The 21,103-nt window shown below is 38.0% G+C and overlaps 1 protein-coding gene and 1 long non-coding RNA gene across 5 annotated transcripts; one reads left to right on the top strand and one right to left on the bottom strand.

The window, feature by feature from the left end:
- Nucleotides 1–889: 889 nt before the first annotated feature.
- On the bottom strand, nt 890–20,369 carry si:dkey-27h10.2 (bromodomain-containing protein DDB_G0270170). Of its 4 annotated transcripts, none has more exons than XM_040146923.1 (10): nt 20,156–20,369; nt 18,728–18,991; nt 18,440–18,535; nt 18,179–18,214; nt 17,931–18,019; nt 17,272–17,368; nt 17,029–17,115; nt 12,298–12,534; nt 11,485–11,579; nt 890–1,551 (listed from the first exon to the last, which is right to left on the bottom strand). In XM_040146923.1, exons 1-9 carry the CDS (start codon nt 20,322–20,324, stop codon nt 11,527–11,529), a joined length of 1,128 nt encoding a protein of 375 aa, XP_040002857.1. In that variant the 5' UTR covers nt 20,325–20,369; the 3' UTR covers nt 890–1,551; nt 11,485–11,526. The 4 variants fall into 4 exon arrangements, with proteins under 4 accessions (XP_040002857.1, XP_040002861.1, XP_040002858.1 ...); XM_040146927.1 differs by having other exon boundaries at nt 12,298–12,471; XM_040146924.1 differs by having other exon boundaries at nt 17,940–18,019.
- On the top strand, nt 13,085–15,154 carry LOC120800663. The gene is made up of 2 exons (XR_005709002.1): nt 13,085–13,257; nt 13,409–15,154. It is a non-coding gene; the product is annotated as an uncharacterized LOC120800663 (long non-coding RNA).
- Nucleotides 20,370–21,103: the final 734 nt, after the last annotated feature.

Raw genomic sequence — 21,103 nt, 5'->3', positions numbered from 1 at the left:
TCTTTAAAGGAGAGCAGAAGCCCATGGAAACAGGCTGGATATAGCAGCTGGATCCGAACCAAACAGTGAGCAACACATCACTGTAGATGGAAATAATAAAAATATTACATGCCCCGTGAAATTAAAAGGGAACCTAAAGCCATATATATAGGCTGTTCCTTTAGTGATGAGTTCAAAACCCACACAGCAGTAAATCGTGCTTTATTGTCTGTTAAATACTCACACTGACGTATTTGATACATAGCATCATAAAAACCTTAATATTCCTACATCCTAGTCACTGTTTAAGGTTCTGTTAGCACCAGTAATGATGTAACTACACATTTACTCCTAGACAACACCGGCTCCAAAAAGAGAAAGCTGGTTACTTACCAGGGAACGTGTGCAGCACAGCGTCGGGGGACTCCTGTCTTTTAACACTGTCACTTTGAACTAAATGTGTTTGCAGCTGGAGCACATGTTTGCACCCACAGTAACACAAGTCAGGGGCTATCTGAAGAACAGTTTGCAAAAGTCAGCAGGGGAGCAGCAGATATATGGTATGTTGTACTTAACAAATGGTAATTGGCCTAATAATTATTATCTCAGATCAAAGAAGCAAAAAAAGGCAATATTGCCCTGTCACTTGGCTCAAAGCTTCTTTCCGTGGCACATAAATAGGACTCTCAATCATGTCAGGAGGACAGGAGAGAGGAAAAATCAAGTCTTACATCTACCACAAGTCATTTAGGATTATATAACGGCCTGTCGGATAAATTTTGGGAATTTACTTGGTAAGTGAGGCTAAGATTTATCAAAACCACGATGCAAACTGTAACTAACTGCCTTCTAATGGTAGATAAAGTCAAAACCATGTGGGACAAAGTTAGAATACTCTTATTTAATATAATCAAACGACATTCACATCATAGTAATTTTTCAGCATAACGGAAACTTTGATACTACTGAATGCAAAGAACATGGAAAAGAAAAATGCGGCATCTACAATAATAAAATTGCATCATAAATCTATACAAGAACACTGCTTATAAATTTGACAAATATATTCTGTCCTTTTAATTTATATATTATTCGTATTATACTTTACAAATGCATACCAAAAACATTCTTATGTGTGAACAAAATCTCCTGACATATTTTGTTGTAAAGTGTAAAGAGCGGTTTTAGGTTGCCATTTGCAAGTATATCTTGGAGAAGTGACAGTGACTAAATGCTTGTATTTACACTTGTACTGCAATATAACAACACGAATGTATGTACATTATGTATTCAACATCAATAAGATCAATAATAATAATTTAAAAATATTTTATGTGTACCTTATTGCAAAATCGCACCATAATATTAACATTTAGTCTATAAATCCAGCAATTCTCTACTGTATTCAACACACTTTTAAATACATACAAGTTCTGTTATGAATAAAATCAGTATAAAGCTGAGCTCAGCTGAAATCTAGTTTGGAAAAAGGAAGATAAGAAGACAACAGCCCATTAAGTTTCTCACAGAGCAGAAGTGGCCTTTGGTTGCTTGAGTTTACGAGTCTTCAATCTGAGGGAGAGAAAGAAAAAAGGGACCGATCAATGAAGACAATGTATTTTGTCCCACAGTCATGAGTCCTGCAATCACCTGCTTTTTCCACTTGTAACTTCTGCTTTAGCCAAGTTTATGTGGCCTTTGCCATGACCTTTGACCTCTATGGAGAAACATCTGTTTGAGGGACAGGATAGCTGACATAATCCCACTCCACATCTATTGATGTGATTTACGCTTAACCATTAAGCAGCTGCAAACAACTGTAGTGCCCAAGGGTGAAGTGACAACAGCGTGGGGAGCATTCATCTTTTAATTTATCCAAATATTTGTTTCAATAAAGATGTAGTTACCTATTTCTGTTAATGGTCTTTTTACTTTAAGACAGTGGTTGATGCTTTCAACAGGGTTTAGAGCCTACTGATGTATTCCACTTTGACAATCATTCAAACCCAATTGTATCTGTCAAAAAGGTGTGTTGTTCTCACAAACCCCACACTCTCAAATTTGACCTGAGTTAATCTGAACTGCATCCAATATAAAGGAGTCTGGTTTTAGAGCAGTAATGTGACTACCGAGGCTCAGGTTGCAGGTGAGACTTCACATAGATCTTAGTCTATACGGCTGTGTTGAGTTGAGTTACAGGGACAGATAGGGATCTATGGAGACCAAGTAGTCACTATAGCAAAACCTGGCTGCTGAAAGACTGGGCATTCCAAGGGGGATTTAGGAGTGTGGAAGAAAATTTCTCAACTGAATCCCTTGCAAGGATGTTCATCCTTTTCAGTTACACACAAAAAGAGAACCCACAAATGCTATTCAGTTAAAACAATGCAAGTTTGTGACAACCGCCTTTGAGGTTAAGTAAGTTCTTTTTGTTTTGTTTTTTTAATTAGATTTGCAACTGAAGCAAACATGAAGCTTCTAATAGCCCTTTGTGAAGACAAAAAAACATGGGTTAGAAATTTAAATATTATAAATCCCATTAAAATCTTCCCTTTTAACATTACTTACAGTGTGACAGGACATTAATGGCACACTACATCACACGTCACTGAACTGATCTTGTATGTAATTTGTAAAGTGATGAACGTCTTTATTGGGGCTTTATTGGGGACATGACAAGGGGATGTGCACAAAAACAGAAGTCGGAATAACTGCAGCGATAAAGTGCATCAGGCTTGACGGATTGATTCCCCCAAGATTAAGTTTCCTTCACTAGAATGTAGAGGGATGTTTTTCACAGCAAAACAAGATGCAGATTTATGGCTCAGCTTTGAATAATCTTAATATTAGTTCAAAGGATTCTATGGAAATATTTAACATGTAAGAAACAAAATCTTAGAAATATTCAAGTATTGCAGAAATATAATACTCAGAATAAGCTGTGAGTAATTGGGCCTTGTCTGAGCTTAAGGGTATCTTAAGGTAGTACACACAATTGTGTAAAACTACACATTATACACATTTTGTGCCAGATTTAGCATTCATCTCAAAATTTACACAGAAAATTAGTTTGAGTTAGGATTGTAGATATGGTTGGGTATAAATTTAGGTTTGGGTTAAGACTCGGTCAAAGCATTCAAAATGGCGAAATATTGTGGGGAAATCGAGGAATTTTAATAGAATTGTTGCTATCAATGGATTTTGGGTGTCAAGTAAATCCGCATTCATGTTTCAACATTAAACATGTCCACACGTCAACTAGCATCACATGAAAGGAAACTAAAGGTTTTTGGGAACTTTCATTCAGCATCATCTGAGATTCCGCCTGAGCTCACTTTAAACTTTGTGTGAATGATGAGAGACAGCGATGTAAAGAAGCCACGGTGTGACTCTGACAGTTTGACACTGCCTGAGGAATGTGACGCCGACGCCAGAGGCAATACCAGCAGGTGAATGAGCGCCCGTCTGTCAGCAGGCCTCCTGATTACAGTAGCTCTGCCAACTGCACAGAGCAAGGCCAAGAGTGTCTAAACCAGCCTTGAGAGGACAACAGGAGAGGAACAGACTGGCTCTAGGGATGGCAATATTGGTTGGTCAATCAGTCATTTAGTCCACTCTGGCCCAGACATAAATATCTTGACAACTATGGGATGTATTGCCATAACATTTGGTACGGATATTCAGGTTTCTTAGAAGGTAAATTCCATTGACTTTGGTGACCCCCTGGCTTTTCTTCTAGCACCACCAGCAAGTCGAAGTTTTCACTTATTCAGTGAAATGTATTCTACTGACTTTGGCGAGCTCCTGACCTTTCTTCTAGTGCCACCAGCAGGTGGACTTTTTTTGTTCAGAGTAAGCTATCTCATCATCCAGTGGTTGTCGAGAAATTTGGTACAAACATTCATGTCCTCAGGATGAGCTGTAACAACGTCTTTGGTCGTCAGACTTTTCATCTGGCACCACCATTAGGCCGTGTTCCCATCAACCTCATCCATAGTTTGTTTTTAGTGCCAATTAGCAAAAGTTAGCCTGTTAACACACTAAACTAAACTAGTGAACCTGGTAAACATTACCCTCTAAACATCAACATGTAAACCTTGTCATTGTGAGCATGCTAGCATTTAGCATTGTAGCTAAATAGTGCAGCCTTACAGAGTTGCTAGTGTAGCTGTGGATTCGTAGTCTTCTTTATTTTTACTGTGGTTTAGGTGACTTGTGAATTCTAAAATTTCAATCATGACAAATACCTTACTCTGAGATTCTAAGCTACGCATTTAAGCTTACAACCTGATTTACATGTATTTTACAAATGAACCTATATGTAGCTGCTTTGTACACAGACATTTTTGGATGAAGTCACACCAGGAGAGCAGTGATTTCTTAATTCTCGGCAACATTATAAAAACATGATAAAAACATTAAAAAAACATAAACTTTTACCTGATCCTGTCCCCAGGGAACCGGCAACATGAACAAAACTCCTGCACACCACTGATAATGACAAGCTGCTAAACTGCAACATGAAGTGGACAGCTGTCCCCTCTTTACAGAAGACGAATTGCAAAGAGAACAAAGCATTAGTGACCATTAGTACCGAGGCAGAGTCAACGCAGCTCGGTCGACAGATCACAAAATGTCAATTGTGTGACTGTTCACAACTAACACACTGTGAGTCCACTTTATATGACTGGAGTGCTAGCTCCAGTCGTGCAGCAAGGTGTAAAGAAGTGAAAAGTGCACTTCTAAGCTAAAACCTATAAATGCTCTGTGGGCCACCTGCCAATGTGTGGACTGAAGTACAAAGGAAGAATCTAGAAAATGTGACTCTCTTGTTGTAAAATTTCTATGGTGTTAATAGCGAAGGTCAAGGCCTAGCATACTTGGACATCTCTTAAAATAAAAGGATGTAGGCTGGGAAGGGAAGGTAGAAGAGAGGAGTCTTTTAGGAGACCACTTTCTTTTATCTTGCTTCAGTACTACTTTCTAAGAAGTCACCCATTGTAAATGGTTTATAAATCATAACTAATGGCTTTGTTAATAGAAAATTAGTAATCTACTAATGCTTTATGGATCAGTATAAACCATTAATTAGAACAACTTTTGGCCAAGTTGAAGCGTGTTTTTATCCAGCTCCAGCATGACACTTTGCCTTTATAGCTCTTTAGTGCATAAGGAAGTCTAATTCAGTGGAGTTTGTTGTAGATAGCAAGCTTATAATAGATATAAAGATATATATTGTAAACAAATTGCTCTTATAATTAACAACTTCTTAACATTTATAACTGTAGACTACATAAACAGCCATTGAACGGTTTTCATGTCTCCATTTATTTTTCTCACAAAATTTTTTTAAAATTTCTTTCAGGCATGTGCTGTGGTCGTGTTGAAATGTATCCTGGTTTGGGCTTCACATCACAGCAGCTGCTACACATCCAATTCTGCAGAGACTTGCTCAATGACAGGCAAAGAATGTGAGCAGGTCGACTCTGACATTGAGGCCACATTATTCTCCTGCAGTCACTGTGAACCCTTTAATTAGGATTGTCTGACCTATGACCTTTGGAAAGGACAACCCAGAACCTCTTCAGGTCAAGGAACTGAAGAAGGAAAAGGACACACCCCATGCTTTTGATAAAGAGGCATAACAAGGGAAGCTAACATGTGAGGTTAACACGTAGTGTGCATACAGACACAAAGGAAGATATCAATAAGCTGTACGTGTGAAATGACAGCACCCTGAAAAGTTCTGCATTGGTTTAAAGATGGTCAGGTTGACCTCATTTGTCAGTGTCTCACTTCTTTCAACAAAAGCACACCGTGACCTCATAAGGGGCTCAGTTTCAAAACTAACTCAACTAAATTGTTTGGGAAACAATCAGCTTGTCCTCTCGCTCCATTTTGTTTGGTGCACAATTCCTAATATGTTGACAGGGCGTTAAAGGGGATGGCATCCTCAAAAAACCACTGACAGATTTATTATCTTTATATTTTATCCAATAACGGTCAGTTTTGTTCCTGGGATGACTAGTAAATACTTTTTACTTATACATTGGACCTTTAACAAGTGAAACTGAACACTGTTCAACTTGACCCCTTGACACAAGATGTGCAAGTTGCACTACCAACAGCTTTGTTTCTGCTCAGGCAAGTACATCCTCATTTTCTTTAGAGCCCCTGAAAACGTAGTTTTCATATGTTAAGCATCTTTCCATTACATTTATTTATGAATAAATTAGCAACACTCAAAGTTAAAATTCAGATACACATATAACACTATAACATAATAAAACCCAAAAACATCAACCTCACTGTGACGACAAGACTCCAGGACTTTTCTCTGCTCAGAAATAGTCCAGTAACATAACCGCCTGTAGAGCAGCAACTTGTGTCCTTTGGGCAAAGGACAAATAAAACGCTGCCAGTCATATGCTAAGCTAAGACAACTAGCTGCTGGCATCAGCTTCATATCTCATGCACAGATATTAGAGTGCTATTGATCTTCTTAACTATCCATTGGCAAGAAAGAGAATAAGCATATTTCCCAAAATGTTAAGCTATTTTTTTTATGAGTTTCAGCTATTATTTCCATACCAGACATTTCAATATCTGAAATGTATCAATAACAGTTTTTCTGTAGAAGCTAGCTTACGAAAATTATCTAAAGAAAATTTACTGATATCTAGTTTTCTTTGACTTTTTCTGTAACTATGATTTGTATAACTGGGATCACTATTCACCAATGGACAATGAAATCACCTCTATTCATTAATTATAATTATGTTGTCCATAAAATAAGGATAAAAAATCATTTTCTTTGAGATATCCCAAAGAAAAAATGTCTGGTCATTAGAAAAAGAACCTTCATAAAAAGCCTGAAAAATTCTTTGAATAGTTTGCACCTACACCAGTGAACCAGTCTAGTCCAGTATGTCATGTTACAAAGCCTTGTAGGTTACCATTGTTAAATCAAACCAATTGCATGCATTTTTATGAATGACTGCTGGTGTGTGTTTGCCAGGATGAGGGTGTGTTTGAGGATCATTGTATATCCCAAAACTCTGACGAGAATGAATCAAACGTCTCAATGGTGATGTTTCTTTCTAGCTATATAAAGCTACTGAAGCTTTTGGTCTTATTTACTTTACTTATTAACATGATGGTGATGTTGAGGCTTTGAAAGAATATAGGTCATCATTAACTATATGTACACAAGAATATTGCTTAAGGAAACAATGTCATTTCTTCTGTGACTATTTTACCTAATGCTAAGTGATGGTGACTTACCTGTTATGTCATTTTAACACAGCTATGACATAATCCTATCAAAGTGCTATCAACACTCACAGTAAATGATTTACCATGAAATGCTATCAAATAAGTGCTACCTTCACTTTATTTCCACTTTAAGCTGCACTGAACCATTTTAGATTGATCACACCTACATGTGATCACTGTTGACTGAAAACCTCAGTATCATGAATATTAATATATTATATTTTTTTAAGGATGTAAGAAAAAAACACTGCTCCTTTGGGAGGTTTATAAACCCACGGGGTCGAGACTGAACTACGTTAAGTTAGAAGATGAACATTTCCACGCTGTCACATGAAAAAAGCGATGACACAGAGTCGTCAGCCTCAAAACTGCATGTGCAGCATATACTGCAGATGCAGCCCTTTAATAATGCGAGTCTAATTGCTATCTTCACCACTCTGCAATTGCAAGTTTTAGTTTTCAGTTTTTTTGACTGAAACTTGATGGTTTGTGGTAGGAATTGTATGGAGGAAGGGGCAGAACCAGCCTACACCAGCTGTTTTCCTCTTGTAGTGTGAAGGGAGTGTCAGTCTGTGCTTTCCGACAGTCCCGCCCTCCTGTAAAGCTGCCCAGGTGTAATGGTCTACCTGCCAGTCTGAACCACATCAAAACTCACAGGCAGGAAGCTTCCCTTCACTGTTATTACTGTGCTAAAGATTCTGCATCTACCATATACACCATTGTCATCCTGCACAACATAAATCTGTGTTTACATCTGCAATATTGCCTAAGAAAATGACTTTTGCTATTAGGGGGAGGAGGAAGAAAGAGGCAAAAGGCTAAAAAGTTCAATAAGTATATTCATATTTTATGCTTTTTCATACCATTTATTCCCATGAAGCCACACACAAAGGCTCATGAGAGATAAACTACCCTCTTCCGCCTAGGATCCTTGACCTTCTTCATCTTTGTGACCTGTCTCTGAACCACCAGCAGCAGCTCCTTCCAATCAGAGCCTCTGCGAATAAAACAAGCTGGTTCTAGCTGACTACTAGTCTCGTTCGTCTCACACAGTTAAATCTCATTCTGTCACTCTCTTTCACTTGCCTACTCCTTTCTGTAAAAATATGAATCCCAGGCGGTACAGACAGTTTCCTCCAACATCAGCCATCAAACATGAAAGCTCTGACTGGAAAATAACACTGTGAAGTCCAAGGTCTAATTATGGTGGTTTAGTTTATGACCTGTCAGTTGGTGTCCATTATCCACCACCCCAGAATGGCGAACAGCCTTTCAACTTCGGTTTCTGGCTTGTTCATCACTTCCCAACCCAGGTGGGAATGAGTAAAGAGTTCACTTTTTCCTTTGTGTGCTTTTTTCCCAATTTACGTTATTCACTGCTTTACAATCTGTTCTCATTGTGTTATTTTAGAGGGCTGGTTCACACTCATGTGAGCCACAGAATAGCTTCTCACAGTCAGAAAGAATTCAGTTATCTATTGAGGCATTATCATTTACATGATTTTTAAAAATGAGACTATGCGACCCAAAAATCTCTTTACTATTAATCTAGATCAATGGATTTTCAATGTAAATTTGTGTTTTTTAGGAAGCTCCAATGCATTTTCAGTAAAGAGTTTCCAATAAAGGAGACATTCCCATTAATCAGATGGGGGTTCAAAGATAAATGTGTATACATTCTAGGGTCTTTTGCATAGAAAGATTTCTCATCTTTGAATCTTAGAATCTTGAATCAGTGAGTGTGCAAACCTGGGGCATCTTAATTTCCAGCTATTTCAATAGCATGTTTAATAGCTTACCAGCAGCTCTTGCACAACTATTGCATTACATGCTGTTACGCGCATGGGTATTATTAGAAATCAAAATGATTGAGACAAAGATAAACAAGTTATTACTTTGGATTGTGTTTTGTTTTTTGTTTTTTGTTTTTTTATTTCATTCAATCTATATCACTCTTGGACCGACTTAACACATCTTGAGATTTTTTTAAAACATTTTCTGCAAGTGGAAGAGTCTGGACACAGGACAGACAACTTCTGATATTCTTACAATTTTAGTACATGTTACGCCATCAGACAGAAATACAGCTAAAGGGACTTTATCCAAAAAAAGATATGTTCAAGGTAACGTTTGCAAAAGTCACTTGAAGCAACCTTGTCTCCTTGAAATTATGTTTATGTAGTACCATTTTTTTTCACAATTACGTTGTGTCTCGGAACATAGTTGCTGTCTGAATTATGATGTTTTTAACGAATGAATTACATGAATGAATGAATGAATGTATGCCACATTTTGTACTGCACAGTACCCAAAGGAAGGTCTATGGGGTGGTTGTGGTGGATGATGGGTATACAGACTTCAGGACTATTACACTGGAGACCAGGGTTTGCAGCATGTGGTTAGGTTTAGGGGGGAAAAAAGCCCTTTTAATTAAGGTTAGGGTAAGATGCGGATTTTGGTTAAATGTTAATAAAGTAAACACATAGTGCTGTTTAGTCCTTAATTAATGCTGATTATGGAACTTAAGTGTACTGCCAGCAAAGCACGTTGAAGCTCAGAGCTCAGATTAGAGACGCGTAAAAAAAAAAAAAAAAAAAGCATTGAATTGACGAAAACAAGAAAGATATTAAATGGTTAGAGCCATTTCACATGTAGCTATATAACATACATTATACATAGTTAACAATCAGTACAATAGATCCATGTTTTTGATTTGATGTTAAACATTTTCTAGATTCGAAAAATGACTTACTGGGACACCTGAATAGAACAGAGTCATTATTAATGTTATTAGTAATACCTGTGTTTCTTTTCTATGACAAGTCAAAATGTCTGTAGCGAAAAAGGCCTATTTTGAAACATAGCGACAGCTTTGACTGCTGAAGATCACATATCACATACAGTATCTCATTAGATTTCACAGCAAAAAGGCCTATTTTGAAACATAGCGACAGCTTTGACCGCTGAAGATCACATATCACATACAGTATGTCATTAGATTTCGTAGTTCTCTTTATTGTTTTCATTTATAGTTTAAGTTTTCCTCTCACTATGTGATGAAGTATTTAGAGGTGAGGTATAGAACTGCAAAAGACTACCTTTGCTGAAATGGAGATGCTTGGGATGCTTCTAAAGCTGGTGTTTTTGTGAGACTGGAGATGATCCGTGGCTGCTAACACAGAGCTTCTGAGCGGCTTGCTTCTAAGATGTGAGCTTATCATCAGCTGTTAAGAGGAGTGTGAATTCCTCGGGCCTCAGGATTCAGCCCTGAGTGTTTCTGAGCAGAGAGTAAGAGAGAGGGAGAGCAGGTGCAGGTGTGGGCCTTACATCCTGAAGCACATGATGATTAGGCTGAGAGGGTCCATGTTAGCACTCGTGTGAGAAGAATCTCCGCTGTGAGTGGAAGATAGAGCATAAGGTACTAGAAGGAAAAAGGAATGAGGCCAAGTGTGGTTCATAGCTTGCAGACAGAGTGATTTTGAGAGCAAAGAGGTGGTTTTGCCACAATAAAGTAAAAGAGCAACTGTTTTTTACATAATTTTTAGAGCATATAGAACTATAAATAAGCATGAAGGTTCCTTTTGAACCTAGAAATAGCTGTTTGACAAAAACATCCGAACCCAAGGTCCGCTTAATAGCTTTTTCCCCCTTGTCTTCATAAGTGGATTGAGTTTGCTCAGTTTCCATCACGTGTCATTGCCTAAGCGTGGATCTTTGGTCGTGTGATAATGATGATGGAGACCGTGAGATGCAGTTGATAGCTCCGGAAAAAAAAAAAAGTGGACCTTGAGGTAAGAAATTATTTTGTCAGCAGACCTATAGTTACTTAACACATAAAAATCTATTAAAAGAATCAAAAAGGAAAGCAATTAAAAGTAAAAGCAAACAGTTTGAAATAATGATATACTGTATGTGTTGTGATAATGTCTCTTGCAATGAGGCTCAGTTTTGGATGCAGCTTCCATAATGTGTATTTATAAACTACTGGACACCAGGCTATCAATGTGATTTACAACTCTGGGGACAAGTGCATTTCATAATTTTAGATTTAATGGTTATGACTCTTCTAATTTTAATAATTCAGGACGGAAAGCTGTAACACAGCACTCTAAGTGGTCGTTTGTGGCCTCTTGAACTCTAGTTCGGGGAGGGGGTTTTCCCTTTACTAACACCAGAACGGGCTGAGTGGCGCAGCAGCTGTAGCAGTGTATTCGTCCACTGTGGTCTTACCGAGTTTTTGAGGAACAGGACAAGGGCAGCAAGGCAACAGTGTCACACTGGACAGTTGAGGGGAACGTCCCAGAAGACGCTGCTCAACTCATGATCTGTTCAAAAGACAAAGCAGTGGATTATGATGTTATACTCATAAAGAACATTTGTTTGTTGGTCAAAATTAGGAGGATAAAAAAAATCAGTATTGAAATGTGACAATAACTTGATTTAATTATAATTCCTGATTCAGACGGAAGAGTCAATGAGTCAATAGAATTAAAAAATGTCACAGATGCAATTACCTCTGCAACTGAGGAAGTAAAACACAAATGGAATTTTGTACTAAGAAGAGTAATTTTGGAACTTTATTTAACTTGCTCAAACTGCTGAAGCCCCATATAAGCTTCAGCAGATCTTTTAACCGCAATAACTCTTTTAACGTACATATGGGAATGTCAGCAATATATTAAGGTAGACTTGAAGAAAAAAAGTGAACCCATCTTCTAATTTTGCACAGGAAAGTGAATTACACTGAAGACAGTATACACAATGTACTGAAGAAATGGAAAGTGAATGACTGCATAGTTGTAAGTTCTATTTTTGAGTTGAAATGTAGATGAGGTGAAATGACACATGTTGCGGGAAATTGGAAGTGAGATATTAACACAGCAAAGGAGCTGTCACTCTGTCACTATTCTGTCAACATAATCCCCATGCAGAGCTACAGTAAATTCAACACAATGTACAGAATAATCAGTCTATAATCAGTAGACACGTGTATGCTGTAAACTGTGTGACTATTTGGAGGGGACACATTATTTAAAAACCAACCTCTCTTCTGACTGAAGTCACCATTGTTGCTGTTGTTCTCATTTGCGTCCTTTAGAGATTCTACCGAGGTCTTGTTGGAGGCAGTGCCTTCATCATCAGTTTTCTCCTCCATGCTCGGCTGCACAGGTGCAAGAAGACTCTGCCTGTCGTCTTTTGGTTTGTCCTCAGAGTTGTCTGTAGAAGGAGTCGAAGCGGCAGACTCAGCACTGGGATCAGCAAGAAATTTATCAGCCTCGGCTGTGAAGGACAAACCCAACAAAAGGCAAACCAAATGTTTTTTTTTAGTTGTTCTCAAGAACATTGATTCTGTTTTTTACTCTGTATCTTTTTAGCATAAAATATTTAAATGAAAACAACACTTGATGAATCGGAACAACACAGAGGCTGAGTCATAGTGAAATATATTTGAAAAACCCAACATTCATGTTTGGTCATTTTAATAGGAAGTTAAACTCTTGCAATAAATGAGTGGTGCAACATTGTTGAGACATTTCCCTGTCCTTTTAAACTTCTATGTCATTGCAGGTTGGCTGTGTGGGTCAGTGTATTCTGTGTTTAGCTGCCACATAAAAACTGTATTTCCACTCATATTGCCTGAAGTGGTTTTGCCCTCTCTGACAGTCAGGGGGGAATTTCTCTTGGGCAAAGGCATTTGAGAGGGCCACCATGTTGGTAATGAGGCGGCTGATTACTGACCAGTTCCTAATGAGCTACAGCCATGCAGCTGTTGGAGGCTGTGGGAAAGTAGGGCGGCCCCATCATTATCTGACCCCGGGTTAGGTGGAGGGAAAGCGGAGATGAAGGGGAGAGGAAGGTGACCGTTGTTCTAGACATAATTCTGCTGTGACTAAGATGGCTCCTTAGGCATCATTCCAACCTTCGGAGAATCATCATGTCTGTCTGGTTTATGGTGGATGACCAGACTCTTTATCACAGGTTGACTGTTGACCTAAATGTCAGGTTAGCATTCTCATTTCATATACTGAGATCGGAAATGTGCTCTGTAGGCAAGTTGGTATTTGTTATTAGGGTAAAAGATATTGGTTCGATACAATATTTAAAGAAGTAGTTCAACATTTTGTAAAATAAGTTTCTTTGCTTTCCTTCAAAGGGTTAGAGAAGAAGATGGAGACCACTCTCACGTCTTTGCGTTAAGGACAGAGCTAGAGCCAGGAAGCATACTACTAACTTAGCATAAATACTGGGAAAGAGAAGTACTTGGCGGTTGGACATACTCTTATTCATACAGAAACACCGCGTAACTCGCTAAAATATCTCAAGAACTATCAGATGGATTGTCCTGATATTTGGAACAGATATCCAAGATGTCCAGAAGATCCTAATAACTTTGATGATCCCTGATTTTTCATCTGGCGGCATCATCAGATCATAAGTTTGTCAGATTATTTGGTTTATGACCAAATATCTGCTATTGACATCCCTAGTGCTAATTAATACATGTTAGCATGCTAAACTAAGATGGTAAACAAACTAAACATTACACTTGCTTAACATCGGGATGTTAGCATTGTCATTTTGAGCATGTTAGCATGTCGACTTTAGCATTTAGCTCAAAGTGCTGCTGTGACTAAGTACAGCCTCACAGAGCCGGAACAGCTAGCATGGCTGTAGACTCAGACTCTTGTTTCTTTACTGTTTGTGTATAGTTTAAGGCATCAGTCATCCACCACATTTTTCTGACGTTAACAATTGACTTCTCCGAAACAGACAATTCAACAATCACTCTTACATCAAACAGTGATTAGCCAGGTGTGTGGGTGAGAAAGGAAGCAGGGTTTGAACTTTTGAACTCTCTTTAGCTCTCCATAGTTGTGCTTGTAAAATGAAGAGAATAGATCTAAAGTAAAAAATAGGCTTCTGGTTGCGTTAACACATTCATAGCACGAGTGAAACGCAAACCTATATGCTTATTTCAGGCACATCAGTTCTTTCAGACACCTGAAACAAATGACTGAATAGCGCAATTGAAACGCCTCCTGTGTAGAAACACCGTTAGAAGAGGGATTGTCTGAAAATGTTACTCCTATTTTTGAACAATTATCACGTCTCTCCCCACTCAGTGAAGGCAGGTTTTTCACCTTGCCTTAGAGTGTAGTCGTTTAGAACTGCTTTTTCCTTCAGATGTGGTCAGACGACATGTAGTACAAACATGCCATCATGAAATGAAAAAAGTTCATTTCGAGCACACCCTGACCTTTAGAAAAAACAGGATATAACCAGTTAATTAGTGATCTTTAGAAGTGCTGGGAGATGCATTTTTTTTTTTTTTTACTTTGGGGAGACCCAGGCTAGCTGTTTACCCCTGCTTTCAGGCTTAATGCTAAAGTACGCTAATCACCTACCCACTCCATACCCTGTGACCACCCACACAGGTGACTTCACTTATTTCAACTGATTAGACCATTTCTCAGGGCTGTGTGGGGACGTACACAGTAGGTTTATGGTCAGTAGATGTCGCCCATGTTGTTGCTGTATTTACCCACATTTTATTGTCAGGCATTTATTTGGATGTTTTTTTTTAAAATTCCAATACCTGTATCTGCACCTTAATGGATATCTGCTATGTTCTTCAGTGTCAGTTCGACGGTTTTCTTGGCATCATCATGCAGGCTGTATTTATTGTTTTAAAACATCTATGCTCTCTAGAACAAGAAGTTTTAATCGCATTAACACATTTCCCTATGAATAAAGGAAAACAAAGCAGAAGTACTTGCAGTCAACCCACAGGAAGTGACAAATCAGATTTCTGGTGGTTTTTTTGTTTGTTTGTTTGTTTATTTGTTTTTTTTACCTGCAAAAGAGCATTCCATCCTGATAAAGGCTGAATAACAACTGATTATGTTTTGCCTCTTTTGTCACTTCAGTATCCTTTGGTATACAACATAATGAACCAACCATGTTGTGCTATGTGCAGCTTGTAAATGTCACCTTTAAAAGTTTCTGGGTACTAATAGTCTAATTTTCCAGTTTTCCATACCAGTTTCCCAGTGTTGGTTTAGGTTACTTTAGTCATCAGTTGGAACAATGATGAATGTTTTCTGGTAACACTCATCAAGGAACGAAGCAAGTACCGTACGTAGCTTTCATTTTAGACGCAAAAACAACTAATTTAATTTTGCTTTTACTTAAGGGCCAGTAAAGGTGGGGGTTAGAGTGTTCCCATGACGTCAAAGGTGTGGGATAGGTAAGGCTGTGGCTTTGTGTCAAGAACACTTGTGTGTATTTTCTGTCTTATCTCATCTGTGGACATTTTAAGTAGGTGCTGTAAACAATAAACTTTCGGGAAATCAGAGACTTGGTAATTGTGGTAAACATAATTTGCTAATTTTGCATCCTAAGCATCTGGCTGGTTTCGTCATTGTTCTTCAGTAACTGAGATACTTGAGATAGAACAAGTGAGTCTGAGTGCACTCAACAATCAGTCATCATCAGACATTTTTTTTTTGCAATCAAGTTGAACCAAAACAGCAGCAACAGACCCAGGTGCACAATTAGAAATCTGGCTCCCCACCTGCTCTGATTGCTGACAAAGTTTCATTATTCATTTCCCATGGGAGGAAGAGAACCATTTGAAAGGTAGCTGCTTTTCAAAGCGGCTGTCAGCACTGTCCATTTAAAGAAAGTGTGGCTCAAGGCAGAGGGGCAGGCCCAGACATGAGTGCACCTTTTACCTTTCAATGTGGGGAGACCTCAGGAACACTGCATACATTACAAGACGAATGAAAATGTCAAAACAAATAGACAAGAATAAGCAATTATGCTTTTTTGTTGTTGCTTGCACGCATTGTACTGTATGGCACCAAATGTGTAGTTAAAAGTGCAGCATAAAATGTACAACTCAGAGAAGAAACACTCCTCTTGAAATCTCAAATATTTCGGCTTTGTTACGCAACATCGAGACTTAATTTCTGACTTTATGCCTCTGAAGAAAAAGGCTCCTGTATGTTCGAATCAGAATACGAACTATACAGAATAACACTCACTCTTACTACACAGCAAAAAGACAGGAGATATTGGGTAAAAGCTGCCGTTATGGCAAATTGCATTGGCTTGTAATTTGTTAACTTGGCTTCCATTTCCATCAAGTGGTAGACTTGAGTACTGCAAGCCACATTTACATTTTTTCTCCCTTCAAACTAAGGAACTGTTGTTCACACACTTTCCATCAAAAACATTTCAAAATTTTCAGTCGAAGTCCTTTACTGATCTTATCTTTACACAAGCTCCTTTTTAAGCTCTGAGTGAGTCCTGTTGCCTTGCATAATATCAAATTTCCCTCCTATGAAATTCCCACCTACTTTGGTAACAGTTTATAAACACACTGTGTTTTTAAATTTGACAGCTGTTTAATATATGGTAAAAATATAACATTCTTATATTTCATATTTGTATTGGGCTGTTAAATCAATGCCTGTACAGAGGTAAAACATGTTTTCTGATCAGGTTTAAATATTTTGTATGCTACGCCTACGGGGATCTGGATATTCAAACTAACTCACAGCATGTCAGTGTTAATGTCGGTCACAAACTATACTTCCTTTTACTCAGTTTAACTGATCTTAAGAAAGAGGAAAGAAAGTAGCACACAATTACCCCACATAACACTTTTAAATTCACAGCTAAAACAAATGTCCTTCCCTGTTTCCCTGAGCTCCATTTATACAACACAATAATAAAAAAAATACTGATCAGTCAAAGATGTGCTCTCACTTTCCTGCTCCTCTTGTCCTTCAGGTTTTGCCTCTGGTTCTTGTGGCTCTTTTGCAGTAGTTTCTGTACTTTCAAAAGTTTTCAGACCTGAAAAGTGTACAGGGATAGGGATTTATTTTTTTGTAACAACACAACAGCAGAATCCATTTCAAATTTGGAAGATTATTTATTTATTTATTTTTTGTTAAGGACAAATTTTCTCAGTGATATTGTTGTTGATGAATGTGAGTGAGTTGGACTGACCATTTTGAGAAACAGTATCACCAGTCAACTCAGGCTGCACAGTGCTGAGAGGGATGTTGGTTTCATCTGGTCTGGAAGAGAAGTCAACAGAGTAGCGCTGTAGGAAGAGGACATCCGGAACACACACGTTAGTGCCACAACATTTAAGGAATGGTTTGACATTTTTGAAAACGAGAAGATCAATACCACTTTCATGTGTGTACACTAAATATGACTCTACCACCAGCAGCCGGTTATCTTAGCTTAGCTTAACGGCTGGAGCCGGGGGAAAAAGCTAGCCCGGTTCTGTCCAAAAGTAAGAAAATCCCCCTACCAGCACCTCAAAAGCACACTAATTATATCTTGTTTGTTAAATCCAAACTAAAATTTAAGGGTAATTATAACAAAGTCCTGGTTTTACAGAGTAATGTAAGTTATGTAGCGCATGTAACTACGCATAAAAAGACAATTTATCAAACTTTGGTTTGTGAATCGATTAAGTGAACTAGATGTAATGTGTTCAACAGTGAGCTACAGAGGTGTTGTTATGCACATTTTCAGAAAGTTTCACCCTGCTTCCAGTCTTCATGCTAAACTAAGCTAACCGTCTGCGGGCGGTAGCTATTAACTATTGACTATAACTTTTCCAGTTTGGTAGAGGCAGTGAAGATCTAACTTACTCTACTTACTCTTCCCCTCCTCCGTGCGAGGTAGCAAGCAACTAGACATCCAAAGCTTACAAGGATGATCACAATGAGGATGATAATACCTGAAGGAGCAACAGTTCATGTTTATAATGAGGAAGACATTTCTCACACTGCCATGTAATGTGGTTTCAGATAAACATATAAATCTAGTCTTTATACCTAAGCCTACAGAATAGCGACAACTTCAAAAATACATTTGACTACATTTAAATGTCGCTCACCAGTGTTGCCACTTGTCTCTCTCAGTGCCAGGTTTTCTGTTAGAAATACAAAAAAGTATTTATTTTTTAAAAAGAGAATAAAAAATTCATGAAACAAAGCTATGAATGTGTTTCACGTTAGTTATCTTTTGAGAAATATCATTCATCCTTTTTTACTTTAATTTCACATTGAGTACATATGTACAAAATGTCAAATCCTCAAGCTAATAAGGGAACACAAAATTGTAGAATATGACTTATTCATCAGCAGTCTCAACTCACCTTTGGTCGTATTGCTGTTTATACTGGAAGCAGATGTTGAGCTTTTAGGATCAATGGCTTTAGGTGTGGTCAAGGATTTTGTGGGACTGTCGGTGGCTTTGCCACCAGAATCAGAGAAGCATGTTATTCAACAAGAAAACAAACAGGCACAATCATAAAAGAGGGAAGACATGATCATGAATGGATTGGCTTTGAAGTCCAAAAATCTCAGACAGAATTGTTTTTGGGGAATACAACATTTATGGATACATACATTAGGCTATAAATAGTTCAGATGATTGCTCTCACTTTTCTGCTTTGTTTTTGAGGGTATGATTGTGCTGTTGGCTTCGGTGATGTTCGTGTTACCGGTGGTATTGGAGATGTTGATGTTGTTGGCGCTGGTGCTGGTGACATTGGTAGTGATGCTGGTGGTGTTGGTGCTGATGGGGGGTATCACAGTTGTCTGAGTATTGTCGTTACTGGTGGGGATTTGGTTCACAAAGGCCGTTGAATCTGTGGGCAACCCTCTGATTGTTGTCTCATCTGCTATGGCAGAAGCCACAACCAAACCTGCCGGAAAGGATGCAACCTTTTCAACACTATCCAATAGATGAAAACAAAAATGACCAAAGTTTAAACATAAAACCTTGAATACTTAGAATTTTTCCTTTTTGTTATGATCAAAATTAAACAAATTCTACCAATAAGTCTTCCAACCATATAGGTCATTTGTCCCTACTCTCTGATACGACCCACAGGAGCATCTCCTGAAAGAGCACCCCCACGGCAGCTGGCGTACTGGATGTCATGTTGTCATGATTACAATAATAGACAGTCAGTAAAGCTTACGGAATGGTCATGGTTTGGTTAGGCTTAGGTGCAATTACTACTTAGGTTTTAGAAAAGATCGTGGTGTGGGTTAAAATAAGTGCTTTCATAAGGTTAGACAATGTTGTTTTTCATAGTTACAATAATAAACACACAGTTAAGGCTGGGTAGTGGTCCCGGTTAAAAGAAACAATGATGGCTATTGGTTTCAAACAGGAAACAAAAAGCAGTCTCCCATGTCAATGTCAATGTCAAAGTCCTGTGTTTAGTTGACCCATCCATCCACCCCAACCTCCCCATTACATGGATTTTGTCGCTCTGTATACCACGTCAGCAATAGAAGGTATCTATGGCTCGCAATAGGATGCTGGCTTATTTGGTCATTTTCCTTGTAAAAAACAAGTCCAACCTATGGGCTTGTTTTTTTTTTACAGGAGGACAGTCTCCTGTGAATTAACAAATTTGCTGACCCTCACAGTAGTTTTGTTAACTGAAAACCTTAAAGGGAACCAGCCATGCAAGTACTGTAGGTCAAGGTGTGGCCCTCTTTACCTAATGATATTTTATTAATACAGAGTTTCAAGTACAATATATAGCAATATGACTTTATGTTTTTATTTGATAATTATCTTTAAATACATTTTTCGTTTTTTGTTAAAATTTTAATTCATTATTACCAACTATAATAAATTACCTGAACTTTTATAACTAACAAAGTGCTAAGCTTTGTTGTCAATATAAAAAAGCATTTTTTTCTGCAAACCCTTTACCTCAAGTGTTTTGTTTGCAGAAAAAAATGTTTTTTTTATATTGACAACAAAGCCTAGCATTTTGTTAGTTATAAAAGTAATAATCAATACAGTGCAATCAAGTGCATTTCAGTAATAAATGTAAAAAGAGCCTTACCCAGGATGAAGAAGGAAGTACCAATCAATGGCATTGTGAGTTTGTTTGATGGCAGCAGCAGGTGAGGAATTCTACAAAGTCTAGCTATATGTTTGATCAAAGCTCTATGCCTGTAGATGATGCTATCATATGGTGCTTCTTCCTCAATGCCACACTGGCTTGCTTGCATCTAAGGGAACCAAAAAAGGGGATCCATGCTTCTGACCACAGCAGGATGTACAATGTTGCTCAAACGGTGTCAGAGGAAATATACTGCTGGTACATTGCTTTAATACTCTTCTCTCACTGCAGAACAAAATGAGGTAGCAGATGTTCATTGCTAATTCTAAAGTCAATTCAGTTAATGAACAATATGGAATATCTGTACCGACATTAACACGTGAAAGCAAATATTTTATATAATAGTTACATCTTAGTGTTTAAATGATTTATTTGGCAATTTGTTTCCTCTAACAAAAGCACTGTAAAGGTATGATTTCTTTTTCTTGAGAAACTGACAGTGTTACCAGAAAGGTTATTTGGTGCAATATTTCCATTTTTGTCAGCTCTATTTTCTGCTCACTAGATGTCACTGTGACTATGGGGAAATATGCCGGAGTTTATGAGACAGTTGCTGTCTTTTCTTGCTGAAGGTATGACTAAGTTAAACTAAACTTATTTCCTGTCTGATATAATGTAAAAGAAATGACGTACAAAAGCATCAAAAAATATAGTAATCATGATCACGAATCATTTTAATGACAAAGATCAGTAATCGTATTGTAGAAGCAAAAGAGGACATTATGGTATGTTTTGTGGCATGGTGGCTGAGGAAAATACGGTGACACTTAGGAGGAATTCACAGATCAGCTTATTATTCAACCAACAGAAAATTTATTATTTTGGTAACTGATTAATACTTTTGGTTATTTTTCAAGCAACAATGCCAGACCATCACTGGTTGCAGCT

Source organism: Xiphias gladius, chromosome 15 (assembly GCF_016859285.1).
Source record: "Xiphias gladius isolate SHS-SW01 ecotype Sanya breed wild chromosome 15, ASM1685928v1, whole genome shotgun sequence".
In the NCBI taxonomy this organism is placed as follows: Eukaryota; Metazoa; Chordata; class Actinopteri; order Istiophoriformes; family Xiphiidae; genus Xiphias; species Xiphias gladius.
Note: the sequence above shows the minus strand (reverse complement) of the source record. Positions and strands in the feature narration are given on the sequence as shown.

Coding starts and splice junctions, on each gene's coding strand:
- si:dkey-27h10.2 (XM_040146923.1), bottom strand. CDS start 20,324: ATGCAAGCAAGCCAGTGTGGCATTGAGGAAGAAGCACCATATGATAGC. Junction 18,992..20,155: donor TACTTCCTTCTTCATCCTGG/GTAAGGCTCTTT, acceptor CCTTTCCGGCAG/GTTTGGTTGTGGCTTCTGCC. Junction 18,536..18,727: donor CTCAAAAACAAAGCAGAAAA/GTGAGAGCAATC, acceptor CTGGTGGCAAAG/CCACCGACAGTCCCACAAAA.